Source organism: Carassius auratus, chromosome 41, assembly GCF_003368295.1.
Source record: "Carassius auratus strain Wakin chromosome 41, ASM336829v1, whole genome shotgun sequence".
Classification (NCBI taxonomy): domain Eukaryota; kingdom Metazoa; phylum Chordata; class Actinopteri; order Cypriniformes; family Cyprinidae; genus Carassius; species Carassius auratus.
In genome coordinates, this window is record NC_039283.1 from 14400704 (window position 1) to 14419566 (window position 18863).

An 18863-nucleotide genomic window follows, 5' to 3' on the forward strand; every position below is an offset into this window, starting at 1 on the left:
AGACACTGAACAGACGATTCGTTTGCTCTCATGTTTATTTAGCTCCCTCCCGGAGGAAATCTGCGTCTTATCTGACAATTGCTTGAACAAATTGCTCATTATATACGTCACCGCGCATCAGTCTCATTTAATTATTTATTTCACAGTTCAACTCCACGAGCCTCATAAAAGACTGTGAGAGGAGGAAGGCTGGATGTCAGTGATAATTAAATGGCAGATGGATGTGTGAAGTGTGTGCAGCAGTACAGTGAGCTGAGCATTACTGTAAACGACTCCTGAACACTTTGGCTGCGGCTTTTCGGCTGGCGACATGACAACTTTTGATTTTTCCGACGTTGAGGCATTTTTGGATTGCCATCCGGAACTTTTTGAGGAATATCTCCTCAGGAAGGGAAAATGTGACACCCTGAGCAGATGGCTCAAAGAGCATCAGCCGTCCAAAACCTCTCCGGTGGAGGAGAAACGCGGGGTCGCGAGAGATCCCTTCTGGCCCACGAACCCCGACGGACTGAAGCGCAGATCGTCCCACATGGAGCTCCGCAGGAACTTCGCCCGCTCCAAAGCGATGACGGCGCACCGGACCTACGACGAGCACGTCAGTCTCACGGCTCACGAGTCCCAGTCGAGTATGCGACGGCGCGCGCTCCTGCGGAAAGCCAGCTCGTTACCGCCGACCACGGCGCACATCTTGAGCGCGCTGCTCGAGTCCCGGGTGAACGTGCCTCAGTATGCCTCCAGCGCCATTGACTTCAAATACAGACTCAAAGAGTCCAACGAGAGGGAGTTCTTCCTCGAGCTGGTTAAGGACATTTCTAACGAACTTGACATGACGAACCTCAGCTACAAGATTCTTATCAATGTGTGCATCATGGTGAACGCAGACAGGTGTTCGCTTTTCCTAGTGGAGGGACCGTCTCATAAGAGGACACTGGTGTCCAAATTTTTTGATGTGCACTCGGGTACAACGGTGCGACCCTCTTCAAGCACTCTGGACTCAAACGAGGTGCAGGTCCCGTGGGGAAAAGGCATCATAGGTTATGTGGCAGAACACGGAGAAACCGTCAACATCCCGAACGCATACGAGGTAGACATGAAACTCTAGCAATCACACAGTCAGGTTACGAATTAATGGGGTGGTTTATGGTTTACAAAAGGCTGAAGGTTAATAGTTACTGGGGAGCCCGGGGTCACAATTTGTAATTTTTACAGTGAATATTTATCGGGTTTATTTTTGAGAATAATGTAGGCACATACATTAGATCTTGGGTAAATAAAAATTATCGAACATTTCCAACGTTACTGCACATGCAAGAAACAATTCATTTAACCTGCTAGGGGAACATGTTGTCACACTATATTGGGGTAAGATGTCACTATGGAACCTGCCATTAAAAATAGTCTATTATAGACTTTTTAGATACATTTAAGAAGTAAAATAATTATGAAATTACAATATTTTAAGAGTTGACACAAAATCTCAATGTTTTGGACAAGACATAACATTTAAAAGACACATAACTGCTGGCTCCAAGTTCAATTATTCAGGTAAAATCTATCTTCAATATACAGTTTACTCGTTCCTGTATGTCAGTGTGGGTTTTATTGTGTTCTCATGTTTACAGCTATAGCATAAACATGGCACACTAATGTGGAGGATAGAATAGACATGGTGTGACAAGTGCCTTCAAAGATTTGTGATTTCTAAAGTTTCTGCAGCCAAGGCTTGGAATCGCTGTCTGATTATTTCGATTATGTCAAAAGGTTCAAGAACCTCATTCCTCATGTAAAGATATCTTGATTATGGCATTGACTGTGTCCCCATTTTCAAATACAAACTACCAGTCGTGTGTACACATCATTAGGGGAGAGCAGGGGCGAAAATACAATTTTTCAGAATAACTTTATTTTAAAAGATAACGTTGTATACAGAGATATATTTGTGCTGTGGCCAGAAACTCAGAAGTGTGGTCTAACAATAACTAGGTGGTATTTTGTAGAAATGTAGAAAGACTTCAGTATAATTTCACTTTGAACATAAGTTGCACATCGGTTGGGACGAAAGTAACACACAGGTGGGTCAAAAGTAACACAACAATATAAGCTAGATTTTTTGCTGTTAGTCTTATTTTTCTTAAGTATACCTGATTCTGACCTTGTTAATAAGTAACTGCAAACATATTTTGTCCTTTATCTTTGCAAAAAAAAAAAAAATTGTAATTACATTTTCATATTTTCATTTTACATTTAAGTTTAAGTTTCATCAGATGTCTTAAAACCTGACTGTATTTTTTTATTGTAAATTTCAATGTATTTTTATATAATAATACAAAAATTCTACAGAATGCACAATATAAAATTTAATCACATTAGCATAATAAAAAAAACTCTAAATATAATGTAACAGTAGACCTATTTATGTTTCCATCCAGTTGTTTTTTTTTTTTGCATGAATTGAAAATGTGCATTAAAACATCTGGAAACACTGCAAATTCACAGGTGGAGGTGTAAAGGCTAAGATATGGCTAAAACCTAAATATGAATGTAATGTAGCAGCTGCCCAGAGAGAGATGTTCCTCTATGTCCAGAAACACCCTCTCAAAAACATCTGGATAAAACCAGACCTCTGTCTTTCTGACCCTCACTCAGACATATTCTTTTGGTATAATATGACATTAACATTTGTAAGAAATGATGCAAGACACAGAAATTCACAATATAGCTTGCACTGGAACAAAATAAATACTTTTTGTGACTGTAGCGGGACAGGACAGGAACTCCTGACATTTAAACTTGATTTAATTTTATATAAAAAAAAATTGAAAATGCAAACTTTAGGATGTGTTAAAGCACTAAATAACCTGAAGATTGATCATTACTGTGACACATGAAACAAGAAAAACAACACGGCTAATAAAAAAAATTATCGCTTCAACAATTTACTTTTTGTACTCGAAAACAGTTTTACGGACCTAACTTCGGGAAACGATGAGGAAATCACATGATATTTCTCAGCTCAGTCAAGGATTGCACGCTGAACATGCTGTCATAGCTGGGAATGCAAATGCAGAAAGAGGCTTGGAGAAAATAGCTTTGTTGCTTTCGTCCCGTGTTACTTTCGCCCTGGTTCTCCCCTTTCATGGCCACAGGCAAGCCTTCCCTAGTACACTGTGGTCAGAGCAGATCCATTAATGTAGTGCAATGAATTTGCCACTATCCCATTGCATTCAGTTGGAATTTTATGTTTTTTACATAAAAGTTAGTGGCAATTAATGTTTATCCCTTCCCAAATAAGTCACTTAATATGCTACAACATTAATCTGAAATACAACAAATATATATATATATATATATATATATATATATATATATATATATATATATATATATATATATATATAAATTTTTTTAAGTAGTTTTTCCTCTTACCCATTTCTATAAAGTTAAAGTGAAGTTGGAAAAATTCAAATTTTTTGGCTAGGTGTCATTGTTACAGTGTAATTAGATACTGGTTGATATTAAATAACAACATACTTAATATAGGGTTGAAATGAGATTTGTTTTAGGGTTAATTGCATGTATTTATATGCAAAATGTACTGTTATTATAGTAAGTACAGGTAACATGTAACAAGAACACTGTAAAAGAGAGTGTTACTGCACTACTTGAGCTATAGATTTGAATAAGGTAAAGCAAATAAGTGGAGCTGGGAGTGATGTTACATTTTTCAGAAGTTGTCTTTAAAAATAACATTAGAAAATCAATAATAAATCAAAACACCCATTATTTTCTGTTATAATACAGTGATTGATTTTTGCATTGAGCCACATTGTTGTGCCTCCTGTGTATTGTGTAGGACCATCGGTTCAATGATGAAATTGATAAGCTGACGGGCTATAAGACTCAGTCCATTCTGTGCATGACCATCCGCAACAGTGTCGGTGAAGTTATCGGTGTAGTGCAGGCCATCAACAAGAACCCCAGCGGAACTCCATTCACCGAGGATGATGAGAAGGTACAGTAAGCTTTGCTCTCCTTTTCTTTTGGCTTCATGCTGATATTATATTCTAAAGTATCTGCTCCAGCTGCTGGATTTATAGCCTTTCACATTCTCTAGATGCCTATTACTATATTGCCCAAACTTTAACTGCTAATGAAACTCTAGAGTGTGAATGTAATTGCTGTGCTAAATCAAAAGATGAATTTATGAATTAGCACCTTGGCTAATATCCTGCCATGCAGTTATAGATTTAGAAAATGAGTTATTCGTTTATGAAGCTTAATTCTTTATTCATAACCTTAGAAACAGGAGCATAACAGGTCATTTTGCACATTTATTGAGTGACTGCATATATAAAAACAAGATCTGATGACATGACGAAAAGGTGTGTAAAATATTGCAATAAAACAAAACATCTGGAATTAATCTGTCTATATGTTAACTGAAGTGACCATCACATATAACTTTTATGAAAGAGCCCTTCGGGAAGGGATTCGGTTGTTTACTTTCATTTGGCACACCCCTAATAATGGCGACCCTTCCTGAAGTGGCCTTCAAGGGCAAATTCACCTGCTGTGTTGCTTTCCTACCAGTAATTTCTCAATATTGACGTCATCATTGGCTGAAACAGCACATGTGTATGCCATACCTCAGAATCAGCTCTAAAGTTTCAGTACAGCGGATCCAGTTCTGCAGTCTCGGGGCACGAGGCAGTCTGTACCAACACATCTCAACCCTTTCACTTTCATCGCTACTTCAAAACAGCTCTTTATAGATAGTCATTAATAGCAAAGAATTTCTCTTCAGAATTATTTATGCCAAGCAGCTCTGGAAGCAGAAACACAGGCTGTGATGTTATAAATGCCCTAGAAATAAACTGATGAACTGAAGTTATGCCTCCAGTTCTTCTGCCGTTGTTGTTTTTTCCCCCTCTCAATATCTCACCGTCCTGCATCCATCAGACTGAAGCTTTGAAAGCATCACACTTCTCTCTACAGGTGCTGCAAATGTATCTACCGTTCTGCGGAATATCGATCTCCAATGCCAAACTCTTCTCCGAATCCCGCAAGGAGTATGAGAGGAGCAGGGTGAGTCAAGACCTGCAGAAATGTTGCTGAATAAAACTACATTTTCCAGACTGATTTAAAATCTGCCTCTGGACTTCTAGATGTCTCAGACAGTGTGTTGCTTGATTTTGTGAGCTTGTTTACAATCCTCAGGTCTCAAGGTTTGAAATATTTATTAATCCGCTTGAAGGCCTGTGTTATCTGAATACATTTCGAGCTGTTGCTGTTCCTGAAGGCCCTGCTGGAGGTGGTGAATGATCTGTTTGAGGAGCAGACGGACCTGGAGAAGATCGTGAGAAAGATCATGCAGCGTGCGCTGACATTGCTTCAGTGTGAGCGCTGCTCTGTGCTTCTGCTAGAAGACATCCATTCTCCAGTGAGATCGCTTTTTAGATTTCCGTTCCTTTTTTTTCTGGCATGAATTTGGTCCATCCTTCTTCTTCAGTGTTTTCTTATCTTTCTCTATGCATTCCACCTTCCACCATTCTTAACTAATTCAGCTTTTCAACAACAATCCAAAAGCTAGTGGAAAAATCCTATTGGGTAATGTTAACTTCTGGACTGGCCTACAAAATACGTCATCACTGTAGGGCTCTACATAGCTAGACTTTATAAAGGAACAGCAGTCTGTGCTTTTTCTTTGCAGGTGACTGTTGTATTCCGTGCATAGTTGTCACTGACTATACTGTAAATACCATTCATCCAGTAGAGGGCACCATGCTTTAGCACTTGTTAGTCCAGTGTTATCATAGAAGTTGTTGCACACCTGATGAGCAGCAAGGAAAATAGTGTTATACAGGTGATGCTCAGTGTCTGCATGTTGAATATGACATAAAATTAATGCCTAAGCAATGTCCTGAAAATGAAATGTTGAGCAAATGTTTTACACTACCCACATTTGCTTCAGATATTTAAAAATCTAGTTGTTCTCTTGCTGTGTTTATAGGTAGTTAAGTTCTCCCAGACGTTTGAACTCATGTCTCCACTGTGCAACGTTGATCATGACATCAGGTGAGAACAGCAGCACTTTTAATACTATGACAAACTGCTAAATGTGTACTTTTAGCTTATGTAATCTAAGAGGGATGTTCAATAATGAATACCAGGCTCAGTATGTGTGTTTGTGTGTATGTGGGTGCATTTGACAAAGTCAGCATGGAGAAGGTGTCTTGCTCGGACTGGCTGATCAATAACAGCATTGCTGAGTTGGTAGCATCAACCGGGCTGCCTGTTAACATCAGTGACGTCTGTCAGGATCCCCGCTTCGATGCTGAGGTGAGCAGAACACCACCATTAAGACCGTTTTCACATTGGTTTGATTGCTTGGTCCGATCGAAAGTGCAGTCTGTCACATTCTAGCAGCAGTAATCTAGTGTGCCAATGCTAAAAGAAGTACGCTTGAGCATACTAAAAAAAGTATTAAATATGGAAAAAATACTTTAAAGTAATATACTTAAATTTATATTTAACTTTATGCATTTAGCAGATGCTTTTGTCCAAAGCGACTTACAGTGCATTCAGGCAATCGATTTTTACATATCATGAAAAATAAAGGGATACTCCACCCCAAAATGAAACACTTACCCCCATATCATTCCAAATGCGTAAAAAATTTCATTAATCTTCGGAACACACTTTAAGATATTTGGATCGTATGCTCGGCGCCACAAGGATACGTTTTTCCGTATATTTACGCTTTGATTTGAAAGAAAACAGCGCAACCTTGTGGCGCGGCCGACACAGAAAAGCATAAACTGCCTGTGTTCAGCTCATAATCTCCAACTAATATTCATGCAATACAGCTTTTTATATACTTTTAAGATTTATAGTACACTGCAAGAACACAGTTAATTTAATGTAGTGTACTTCTTTTTCTCAGTGGTGTAATCACCTTTAATCATATATAGGAACCCGTACGTAGTCAAAAACACACATGTATCATGCAAGCATTGTGTTTCTTACTCAGGCGGACCAGGCTTCTGGTTTCCATATCAGATCAGTTTTATGTGTCCCTATCTGGAATCGGACACATCAGATTATAGGTGAGTTTCCCGACACAAATGCTTAATTTCTTATATACAAACCCACAGAAACAATTTAAATAACATCCTGCTTTCATTAGGTGTTGCCCAGATTCTGAATCGCTTGGACAGGAAGACATTTAATGATGCAGATCAAAGATTATTTGAGGTGTGACTTTATTCAAACATTTGATGTTGGAATAAAAATAACCAATCAGTATTTTACAAGTGAATTAGAGGCTTACATATTTACTTACAGTACTCGTGCTTTCATAAATCATACGCATGAGTAATTTTCATTTCCGATGTTCCTCACAGGCATTTGTTATTTTCTGTGGTCTGGGCATTAACAACACAATGATGTACAACCAAGTGAAAAAGACTTGGGCCAAGCAGTCTGTGGCTCTAGATGTGAGTAATATCTCTTACTGCTGTTTTCTTTTTATGTTTTAAACTGCTCATTAACATAACAGCTACATATTTTGCCTGCATATAAATCTGTCAGACCAGTAGAAAGAATTTATTGTGCATGTGTGGTATGGTTATATTATGTGCATAGTTTATTGTTGTTTCTGTCTTTTCCCAGATGCTCTCCTATCATGCTACATGCTCCAAGGCAGAGGTTGATCGACTGAAGGTAAGATAAAATATGGAAATTAAGTCCATACAAACTAGATGCATCAGCACTGGAAATATACTACTGTTTTAAATTCATTATTTATATGTAAAACAATTTGTCACATGCGCTAACATTTTTGACCAGTTATATACTGTATTCTCTGTGTTTCAACATAGTAGTAAGAAATGTTTCTTGAGAAACAAATCTGCATATTAGAAAGATTTCTGAAAATGAGACACTGAAGAATGAAGGAATATAAATAAATAAATAAATAATAGCCAAATAAATAATATTTTTAATGAATTATTTGTATGCTATTTTACTGGTTTTTTTTTTTTCAATGCAGCTTTGGTGAGCATAAGAGGATTGAATTATAGTGTATTTCTTAATAAAAAATGCATCAGAGGAACAACAAAAAATATTAGTTATTTATTTTTGAACATGTATCTTAATTAAAAAAATAATAATATAATTAATTATAAATATAGCAAAAGTGCAACTTTTTACTAAAAACTCTTTTTATAATTTATAATTTACAATTTTACAATTTGTTTATTCAATAAGAATTCTAGATTTTTATTTTTATTTTTTTTTATTAATATTAGAAATGTTTAGGTAATTTGATGTAATGTAATAAAGCGCATATGAATTGAACATCAACTGCATTACAACTTACTGTATAGAGTAGTGTTGTAAAATGTGATACAACACACCCTTAAAGGGCTGTGCCCGGTTGCATGAAACTCCTTAAGTGAGGGTTTCCCTGAGGGAGAAAAAAATCCCTAAGGTAAGGGATTTCATTAAGAGCGTTGCAAGAAACCTCTTAACTGTCACCCTTACCTAAGTGTTATACTAAGAGTTTCACAGTAGTTTCTGACAACATACGGCAAAGATCTCCGCGGTTGCTATAGTTACTACCTCTAACAGTAAACAGAACACAATGAACCACAAAGCCAAACCCTTGCTAAAATCACACTTTTATTAATATATTTTTGCTATGGAGAGTACAAACATAACAAAAACAAAAAAAACGTAAACCAAACTGGACAGTGAACGAAAAGGCAATTATTGTTTTCGTAAGTGGTTAATAATAATAATAATACTTTTCAGCCTTTCATCAACCATTCACCGCCTCCAAGGGATTACGATCATTAAAAACAAGCCTTGGCATTTCCTCCTCTTCATTTAACACTAAATCAGCCATCGTATTTTGAGTTTAAGTTGACTTAAGGGAGCTGTTTTGGTCCCTTAAATGTATTAAGGTGAAATGGTCACTAAGGACTTTGTAGCAACACTTAAGGGAACACTTAGATAATTAAGGGGAAAAACTTAATAACAGCCTTAAGGTTTTTTTTCTTGCAACCCAAGTTTCACTAAGGGTACCCTTAACCTTATATCTAAGGGATTTCTTAGCTTAAGGAGTTTCATGCAACCGGGCACTGGTATAAGATTCACAGATCAGTAGCATATAGAATGTTTAAACTTTTCCTCCGGAGAGACGTGACGAAAACTTCAAATTAAACTCATACATTAGAGCGACAGATGTGTAAAAAACATCTCAGTCCCCAGTGTTTCCTAGAAATGTATAGATGGTGGGTCTCAGAATCTCAGACAGAGAGTTGGAGTATTAATAATTGAAACGGCAGAGTGTAATATACTCTGTCTGAGCCCTAAGTGGATCAGGCTCCGCACTGGTGTTTAAGTGCCCTGTTACTGGAGTTGCTGAGATTGTCCCCTCTCTTCTCTCAGGCTGCTAAGATTCCCCTAAGCAGTGAGCTCGGGATCGACGAGTTCCACTTTAATGACTTTTCTCTGGACAATGACGCCATGATCACTGCCTCCCTGCGGATGTTCTTGGAGCTTGGTGTCGTACAGAAATTCAAAATTGATTATGAGGTGAGGCAATCACCATGGGTGAAAAGACAACCCTACTGACTGGAAGAGTGAAATGCTGCTTGCTGCTTGCAGGCTGGTTCCTGGAACACAGTTGGGAGGGTCTGGAGCTATGGTGTGAATACTATCGTGTGTGTTTTTTTCCCTTGCGCAGGTGCTGTGCCGCTGGCTGCTTACCGTGAGGAAGAACTACCGCACCGTTGCTTATCACAACTGGAGACATGCCTTCAACGTCTCACAGTGCATGTTTGTTATGATCACCGTAAGTCACAGATGATGATCGATTCACTTATGAATGAAAGTCATCATTTAATCGCTCTCATGTTTGGTCAAAACCTGTATGACTTTCTTCTTCTGTGCAGCATAATAGTACAACATAAGCTGTCCTTTTCCACACAGTGAATGACTGTTATTGCAGAACTTTGTGAAAACTGTACACTTTAAATAGTGTACTTCAAATCATATGATAGACAAGTGTAAAGTATATATTTTTAAAACTTGCTTCAATAGAGCTTAAACAGAGTACAATTTCATGTACTGCTTCTTAACACACTTAAAGGGTTAGTTCACCCGAGAATGAGAATCCGTCCATCTTCTACTCACCCTATAAGCATCCTATGTTTATGTGACTTTCATCTTTCAGAATAATCCAATCAGACAGTTCAGAAGACGTGAAATAAAGTGCGCGCATCTGTAATAAAACATCCCTCGCATGGCTCCGGGGGGGGGGGGGGGGGGTGAATAAAGGGCCCCCTGTAGCAAATCCATGCGTTTTTGTAAGATAAATATCCAGATTTCAAACATCATACACACTTTTCTCACTTCTTCTGACTGTTGGGAACCGGAAGACGTGCAGGAGGATGGCCAGAAGACCAGTCTAATCTTTGCTTATTTAGAAATTTTTCTTTACAAATCCTCGTTTTGTGCTTATAATTCGTGATCATTTTGTTTTGTTCTATCTGCGCTCGTCACTAATCACGCAGTGCCGACGAACTACGACATCCACCTTTACGTCTTCTGGTTCCCTACAGTCTGCAGAAGTGAGAAAAAAACTGTTTATTACTTTTGAAATCTGGATATTTATCTTACAAAACCGGGGCCCCCGGAGCCGTGTGAGGGACTCCCCAACAAGGACCTCCCCAGAACAAATTAGCCTAGGTTGAGTTGTTAAGTCCAATGTAGTAAAAAGTAAACCGGCTGCTGTCTGGTTACTGGGTCAGGTACACTAGATCTAGGTCACGTAGGGTTGCAGTAAGTAACGCACAAAGACAAATTATCCAAAAGCTATCATCAGAAAACAGCACCTTTACATGGACGAGAACGGACCAGAGCTAAGGAAACACAGGCCTTAAATATACAGGGAGTGTAATCAGGGAGAACAGAAACAGGTGCAGGCTAATCAGAAACCATAGAAACGGGATCTGAAATAAAACAAAACAAAACAGGCTATAATCCTGCCAGTGTATTCTTTCAAGTACGTTAATTGCATTACAAATTAAAATGCAATAAAAAATAAAAGTAAATTTTAAGTATTTTATTTTTCACAAGGAAAGGCAGTATTTTTTTGTGAATAATGGCTTGAATTGTCGGTTCCACACACAAAGCTATTGTTTGACTATGTTTCACATAGTCAAACAATCACAAGTCAAATAGATTACCTTTATAATGGTTTTAATGTGTTTTTTTGGGGGGGCCTTTTTTTGGGCTTCACAGCCCCTGTCCAAATCCACTTCTATACCTCCGGTATTCAACAGAGGAAAGAAAGTCATACAAGTTTGGAACAAGTGTTATTGGCAGTAAATAATAACAAGACTTAAATTTTTTGAGGGAACAATGCCTGTAATGATATTCTCAGTTAATGCAACGTAAATCAATAATGATCTTTCAAGCCTTGATTTGATCACTGAATTGGAGGATTTGTAGTAGTAGGTTTCTCTGTTGTGGTCCAGACTGCTGGGTTCCAGGAGATACTGACAGACACAGAGACTCTCGCTCTTATGGTGGGGTGTTTCTGCCATGACCTGGACCATCGTGGCACAAATAACGCCTTTCAGGCAAAGTGAGTGAAAAGTCAGTCAATGTAAACTAGGCTTAGCATGTTTAGCCAACATCAAATGATGACCCAAAACAGTACCAAAACTTGAATCTAAAAGGAAAGTTATTCATGGTGTTCATAAATAAGGCATATCATCTAACCTATTAATGTTGGCATCTGTCTAATACAGGGGTTAGCAACCCATGTGTGCCAACTTTGGCACATAGAGAGATAATCACAGGCACATAAGCAATAGGGAAAACTACATTGTGATGTACATTTTGAGGTAATCATTTCTCATAGTCGCACAGCCTGTTAGGAGCAATAAATACTATTAAAGTGTGCAAACTAACCTGCACTAGTCTACAGATGTGCGTACCTCCAGTGAACCAGGCGCAACCGCTGTGTATACGAGCCCTTCAAATCAATGTTGCTTCTTGCATTCACATAGGTTCAGTCATGCTATGCAATTGAGTGCATGACAGCTTACAGTTCATTGTGCATTTGTTGCTCATAGAAATAAATAAATTACCATTACAATTTGTTAAGGTCGGTATACAAAGTTCTTAACATTCCATATTTAGCTCCGCCGGGTTTAAACGGGAGGCAGGACTAACAAGAACGCTAAAGACCATACAGGGCACAGTACTTTCCCGCTGACTTCTGTTACACTCTCCCCCTGAACCTCACTCCCATCCGGGTCACGGCACCAATGTAACTCTCCCAGGACTAACCGCCCGCCTCATTCTTGTTCCTAGTGGGATTTAAACCTGGACCGCCGGCATCAGAGGCAGCACGCTATTGCGAACGCTAAAGAACGCAGACTCTAATGTCTGTCGCTAGTGTGTCTCTTGAGATCAGGGGAGTGAGGTTTACCCACACAGCATTTACCAGCTGACCTCTATTAAACACACACACGAATCACAATGACGATGTTGTGTGAACAACAACATTCATACATAAAGTGGCTTTCAGTAGGAACACACTGTAAATCTGTTATTCAAAGTCTAATTTAAACACTAAAATAAATTTGGAATAGTTTAAAAAAAAACAATTTGTGAAAATATGCATCAGAAATATTTAAGATTCTGCATTTGTATGATAATCAAATTCAGATTTTTAGCCGAACATGGGGGGGTGAGGGGCTTATTGGCACAAAGGTTAACCAGGAAAATAAAAAATTACACGTCATGCCCAAAAGGTTGCCGAACCCTGGTCTAATATGACTTACTTCTGTGTTTTCTCCTCATTTTTAAAGGATAAACTCCTTTTTTATTTTTCTATTCTAATTATGCAAGTTTACATGACTAGTTGCATTTTATTATTTGCATTTAACATTATATTCTTACATCTTAAATCAGTGGTTCTTTTTTTCAGTAAAAATATTGAAATATTCTAAAAACAATAAATAATTGATTTGATTTAAATGTTTTTAAAAAACACCTTTTATGCTCAATGCACCAAGGCTGCACATATTTGATTACAAATACAGCAACAATAGTATTATTTTGAAATTGTATTGCAATTCAAAAGAACTGTTTACAGTTTTAATTTATTTTAAAATGTACTTTATATCTGTGAGGCAAAGCTGAATTTTCAGCATCATTACTCCAGCCTTCAGTGTCACACAATCCTTCAGAAACCATTTTAATATGATGATTTGGTGCTTAAGAAATATTTATTTTTATTATCAACGTTAAAGACAAGTGTGCCCTACAGCAACATACTGTCTAATGTGTTTATAGTTCTGTACCTGATCTCTGTTGTGCTCCTCAAGGTCTGGGTCAGCACTAGCGCTGCTGTACGGAACATCTGCTACACTAGAACATCATCATTTCAACCATGCTGTCATGATCCTGCAGAGTGAGGTGAGCAAATAGCATGAACTAGCACGTCTGTCAGTTCTCAGCACTGAGCAATACAGAAGTACAAGTCTGATATTTCAGTTTTGATACATAAAAAGCTAAAATTCGAAATCATTTATAAACGTGTAATTCATTGAAGTTTGGGGATTTCTAAAAATAAAAACAGACATTTGAAAAATTGGTAATGAGAATCTCACTAAAAGAGACACTGTCAAACAATGGAGTCCATCTCACACATCTCTTGTAATGGATTTGCAGAAATGACCCATTTTACCCCTGCCCACATTTGCATGTCTCAGTGGATGGAAAGATTGCAAGTGGATGTCAGCATTCGAATAAATGGCTGATTTAGCTCTGAGCTGCTTAATCATGACCAAGCTCTGTATCGATTTCATATAGACATCCATTGAGCTTTTTTAACCAACACCAATTAACTGTGCTAAGGAGATTCCTCTCTTGGGTCAGCTGCACTGAAGCAAGGAGAGAAAGAAATTGCTTTTTAATCCCAGAGACCGAACGTGCACAGAGAACTTCAGAGACACAATCTTTATGAATGATACTCAGGAGTATGAAGTGATTATGTTTTCATGATTGGCGTTATATAAACAGAAAAGACAGGGCTTTGTAGGACTAATAGAACTTGGAATGAGGGGTGTGATTTCCCCAAACTTCACTTAATGTAGACCTTAAGAGAGTGGGGTAAGCTGTGCCACATTTTACTTAACCCTATAATGTCTACTCTCTCATGCTGTATTTGACACACAAATATCCAAGCCTGTAAATTATAAACATGGGCTTTGATGTTTGATTGACAGTTTATGTATTTGTTAGCATGTAAAAGGCATTTAAGTATAATTATAAAAAAAAAAATTTAAGCTTTTTATAAATTAAACATAAGAATAAATGTTATATTGTTTTTAATATTTCAATATGAGCACTTACTGGACTAAAGCAACTGATTATTGATTATAAAATAAAATATGTTATTTTTTATATAAGTAGAACGCTATACTGTCATAAAGATCTCGTTGATTTACATAACAAGCCATCATAATTTAATCTAACTTTTTGGCCATAGAAATATCAGCAACTGCACCAAATTGCATATTTTGCTTAGTTTGGGCCTTTTTTGTTGTTGTTTGTTTGTTTTGTTTTTTTCCTCATATTCTCCTGTATCATACTAAACTACCCATAAATGCCCGATGTATCAAATATGATGACAAAAAAAACTTTTGTACTATTATTCCATACAGAATGTCAGGCTTTATAGGTTTAAGCTGTCCTCTAGGAAAGAGTAAAATTAGATAAAGCTAAAATGAATAAATCTAATAATGTTTTACTGTAAGTGTCTGTTATCAACTAAAATTAAGCCCAGGGCCACAGAAATATGTCTTCTTCCCCGCTGAGAGTTTACAAAGATAAGTTGACTCACATTAGAGAGAAGCTGTGCCATTGTATATGATCAAAGACACATGTGGACATAAAAGCACTGATCATAAAGGACAAACCAAATCGTTTTACTCCTAAATAAAAGGGAATATGAAAAGTTATTCCCTTTTCACATTGTCATGATTAATCAGGTGACCCAGTTTTCCAATTTAGACATCTTGCTCCAGTCTCCCCTTACCACTGGAAAACTTTAATCTGCAATATTTGTCATCTTTTTGTCTTTTGTTCTTCTTTTTTTTTTTAGGGTCACAACATTTTTGCTAATCTGTCCTCTAAAGAGTACAGCAACATGATGCAGCTACTGAAACAGGCCATTCTGTCCACAGATCTCACACTGTATTTCAAGTACGTACTAGAATCGGATAGCACATGTGTTTCAATAGTCACAATAAGGGCTTTAAAGCGTTCTAAATATTCTACAAGATGCATGTAATTTACGTTTAGGCCACAGAGAGGCGCCCTTTGAATAGAGGCAGAAGCGGTGATATTACGCCGCTTTTCTACAGATCATGAAAGCTTGGTGAAGATCTGAAAGATGCCTCAAGGAACATTAAATCAAATGAACATGAACACAGAAACCTTAAACTTGCAATTAAGTAAAATTCATTTTTTGGATCTTTTTTTTCTCTTCATTATCTTCATTATCCATTGGACATAAAAGAAGAAGAACCCAGTTCTTTGAGTGTGTTCTGTCAGAGCAGTTCAGCTGGAGTAATGAAGAACATAGAGACATGTTCAGGTGGGTGTCTACAACTTTTAAAATACATAACACAAACGCCAGGAGCTGTTGTAAATGTTCTCAATATTTAAACATACTAGGTCTATGCTGATGACTGCGTGTGACTTGGGTGCAGTGACCCGACCGTGGGAAATCTCAAAACAGGTTAGACAGACAATGCAAAAAAATAAATAAAAAAAATAACATTTTGTAAAACAGTTTAACTAAATTAGGCTAAATTATAGTACTGTATATTCTCTGAAACCACTGCAGCATATTGGATCATATCATAGTGGACATTTAAATAATGTCATATCTCTATGTTTCTAATTGCAGGTGGCTGAATTAGTGACCAGTGAATTCTTTGAACAAGGTGACAGGGAGAGATCAGAGCTGAAATTGACACCGGCTGTATGTATTCTCTCACATACTGTTTTACGTTAAATTTGCTGAAATGTCAATCAACTCAATTAAAGTAAAAAAAACAAATCATTTTGCTTATTCAGGCAATTTTTGATCGCAATCGTAAAGATGAGCTTCCTGTGCTTCAGTTGGAATGGATTGATGGAATTTGTAAGCCATTATATGAGGTAAAAGAGTTAAGTAGTTAAAGCAAATGAATTAACTCCAGCTAATTAACTTTTATACAGTGACGGTAATGTATTTTATAGGCTCTTGTGAAGTTGAATAGGAAGCTTCAGCCAATGGTAGATGGAATTGATGCCAACCGTAAGAAGTGGGAGGAGCTTTGTCTGTCCTATCAGCAAAGACGGAGAGCCTCTGAGTGTATCTCCAGTCTGGAGGCAGGAGAGACAGAATCGTCTCAGAGTTCAGACTCCACCCATGAGCCAGAATCAAGTCAGAGTGAGGCGACCAATCAGAGTGAAGACTCCACCCACTGTGTGGAGCCAAATCAAGCCACGGTAGCCAATTACAAATAAGAAGCGTGATGTGACATTTAAAGGACAGCCCATTGAGTCAGGGGTTCCCAAACTATTCTGTCTGCCGAACCTCTTATATGCTGAGATTTTAAGTTAATATTTAAATAATTTACCAACAGATTTGCATATTCACAGTTATCTGATGTTGGTTAATGGTCAAATGGCTTTAACAAAACAGATCAAATATTTTTTCTTTTTTTTATGTTTTAGTTTGATTGTGTTTATTTTAAAATAATTTATATACTTCATATAATTTTTTTTATATAGTTTTGGACATTTGGACATGGATTTTAAGAGTGATATGACATTTAATTTCATAAGAAAACATTTTATATTGCAGCTGCTGAAACGTACTAAGACCTTGTACAGGGTCTTTCTTACTATTATTATTATTTTAATAATTTTTTACACACATTATAAAAATTTCATTTTACACATCTTAATTAAATCGCAGCCTTGAATGTGATAATCACACTAAGCCATATCATGATTTCTGTTTAATTTTGATGATGTACACAACCCAATTGATTTATTTTAGTTTTAGATTTAATTTCATAATTTCCCTTTTTATGTGGGCTGCTTGTGAGATTGACAGTATTTCTACTGAAATTACTTCAGGCATTTACAGGACAATTTAAAAACATTATAAAATCTCTGTTTTTAAAAAGGAAATGTTTAAGAACTCATATTTTTGAGTTTTTATCTCAGAAAAAAAAAAATAATAAAAAAGTAAATATATATATATATATATATATATATAATGCCTGGCATTACATAAATATAAAACAGAGTTGCTGATAGGATTCCTATGCTTGAGAACGGAGTATTGATTTGATGAATGTATAAATTAATATCACTGTGATCTTTTGCTGTTGTTTCATTTGGCCTTGCATGGAAGCAACACTGAACATTGTGCATCCGCATTGTTTAATGTTTGTGTATGCATCCTTAGTCCCATGTACCTGTCAGTCATTTCCTTGTAAAGTATATATTCTCTGCAAAAATACAGTGAATGTAGATTTATTGCACAAGATTGCACAAACAGAAGATTATCCAGAATGAATGTGAAGTCATCTGTCTTAAACCAGCTATTAGGGATACGTCCTTGTTAGCTGATTCCAAGATGAACCAAAGTCTGTTGTAACAATTCTGAATTTGTTGCATGCAAAACTGAATCCTATTGTTGGCATGTGAGTTTAAGTGTTTAATTTTGTTACATGTTACAATTTAGAATGTGAAATGTATTGTATGTTTTGAATGCTTTACAAATGCCATGAAATGCATGCTGCAGAGCTTTGTCAGCAGCTTTCTGCTTTCAATGGGAGTTATACAGTCGGGTTGCGTTGCAGTCGTGATACTTTTTTTTATATGCACACAAATAGATTATGCTCTTTCAGTTCAATCTGTCTGCCTTATTCAAATGAAATGTAATTATTTTTGCATTTATTACGAATTGACATTTTAAAAAAAAGAAAAGACAAGGAAACCATTTATATTCATACACTTAAAAAGAAGGCCCGAAATAGCTTTGTATTTTATTAGCTAAAATAAAATGTTCATACTTGTTTCTGACCTACAGGATTTAAAATAAATAAATATGACTTTTCCATTCACAATTTGGACTTTTTTATACATTAGAAAAATCATGAAAATCAAAACGATCATATATATACAAAATACATATATTTTCTGAGGAAAATACTCAGAATTGTGAGATATAAACTACCAATTGTGAGGAAAAAAGTCGTAATTGTATGATAAAAGAGTAGCAACTTTTTTTTTTTAATGCCGTGGCAAAAACTAAAAATAAAAAACTGAATTGCGAGATGTAATTGTGAAATAAAAACCCAGACTTGTGAGAAGTCAGAATTCTGCGTTTATATACACTATATAACAATTCTGAATTTACATCTCATAATTCTGCTTTTGGTTTACACCACAGAATACAAAGTAAACTGTGACTTTTTATTTTTCTCAGAACTGTGAGGAAAAAGTCAGAATTGAGCAGTATACATTTCCAGTTGCCTTTTTTCTTATTTATTTATTTGGTGGTGACAAAACAGGCTTCCATATATATCATACTTAGTGCCTCAATGTGTCTCTTTTAGAGAGATTCTCATCTTGTATTTCAGTGGATCATCCATCAAATGCCAGATGAATGACTATGACATACTGTGCAGTTTATAAGCGGTACACAGGGTCTTTTCTTGCCTGACTGATTGCTGGTCATTTCCTCAGGCTGTTTTGTAAATAAAGAA

General features: G+C 36.6%; 1 protein-coding gene across 1 annotated transcript; it reads left to right on the forward strand.

Annotated features, from left to right (window-relative positions):
* The first annotated feature begins 126 nt into the window (after window positions 1–126).
* On the forward strand, window positions 127–17226 carry pde11al (phosphodiesterase 11a, like). The gene is made up of 20 exons (XM_026229045.1): window positions 127–1084; window positions 3854–4012; window positions 4996–5085; window positions 5300–5440; window positions 6011–6075; window positions 6219–6339; window positions 7031–7106; window positions 7187–7254; window positions 7404–7496; window positions 7672–7722; window positions 9454–9600; window positions 9752–9859; window positions 11547–11656; window positions 13410–13500; window positions 15191–15291; window positions 15608–15685; window positions 15766–15829; window positions 16001–16075; window positions 16171–16254; window positions 16336–17226. The coding sequence occupies exons 1-20, from the start codon at window positions 311–313 to the stop codon at window positions 16603–16605; spliced, it is 2766 nt and encodes a 921-aa protein (XP_026084830.1). The 5' UTR covers window positions 127–310; the 3' UTR covers window positions 16606–17226.
* The last annotated feature ends 1637 nt before the right edge of the window (window positions 17227–18863 follow it).

Bases quoted from the DNA above. Each gene is read 5' to 3' on its own strand.
- pde11al (XM_026229045.1), top strand. From the start codon at position 311: ATGACAACTTTTGATTTTTCCGACGTTGAGGCATTTTTGGATTGCCAT. The intron at 11,657-13,409 runs GTGAGTGAAAAG...GTGCTCCTCAAG, and splicing joins AATAACGCCTTTCAGGCAAA to GTCTGGGTCAGCACTAGCGC. The intron at 15,830-16,000 runs GTTAGACAGACA...TTCTAATTGCAG, and splicing joins CGTGGGAAATCTCAAAACAG to GTGGCTGAATTAGTGACCAG.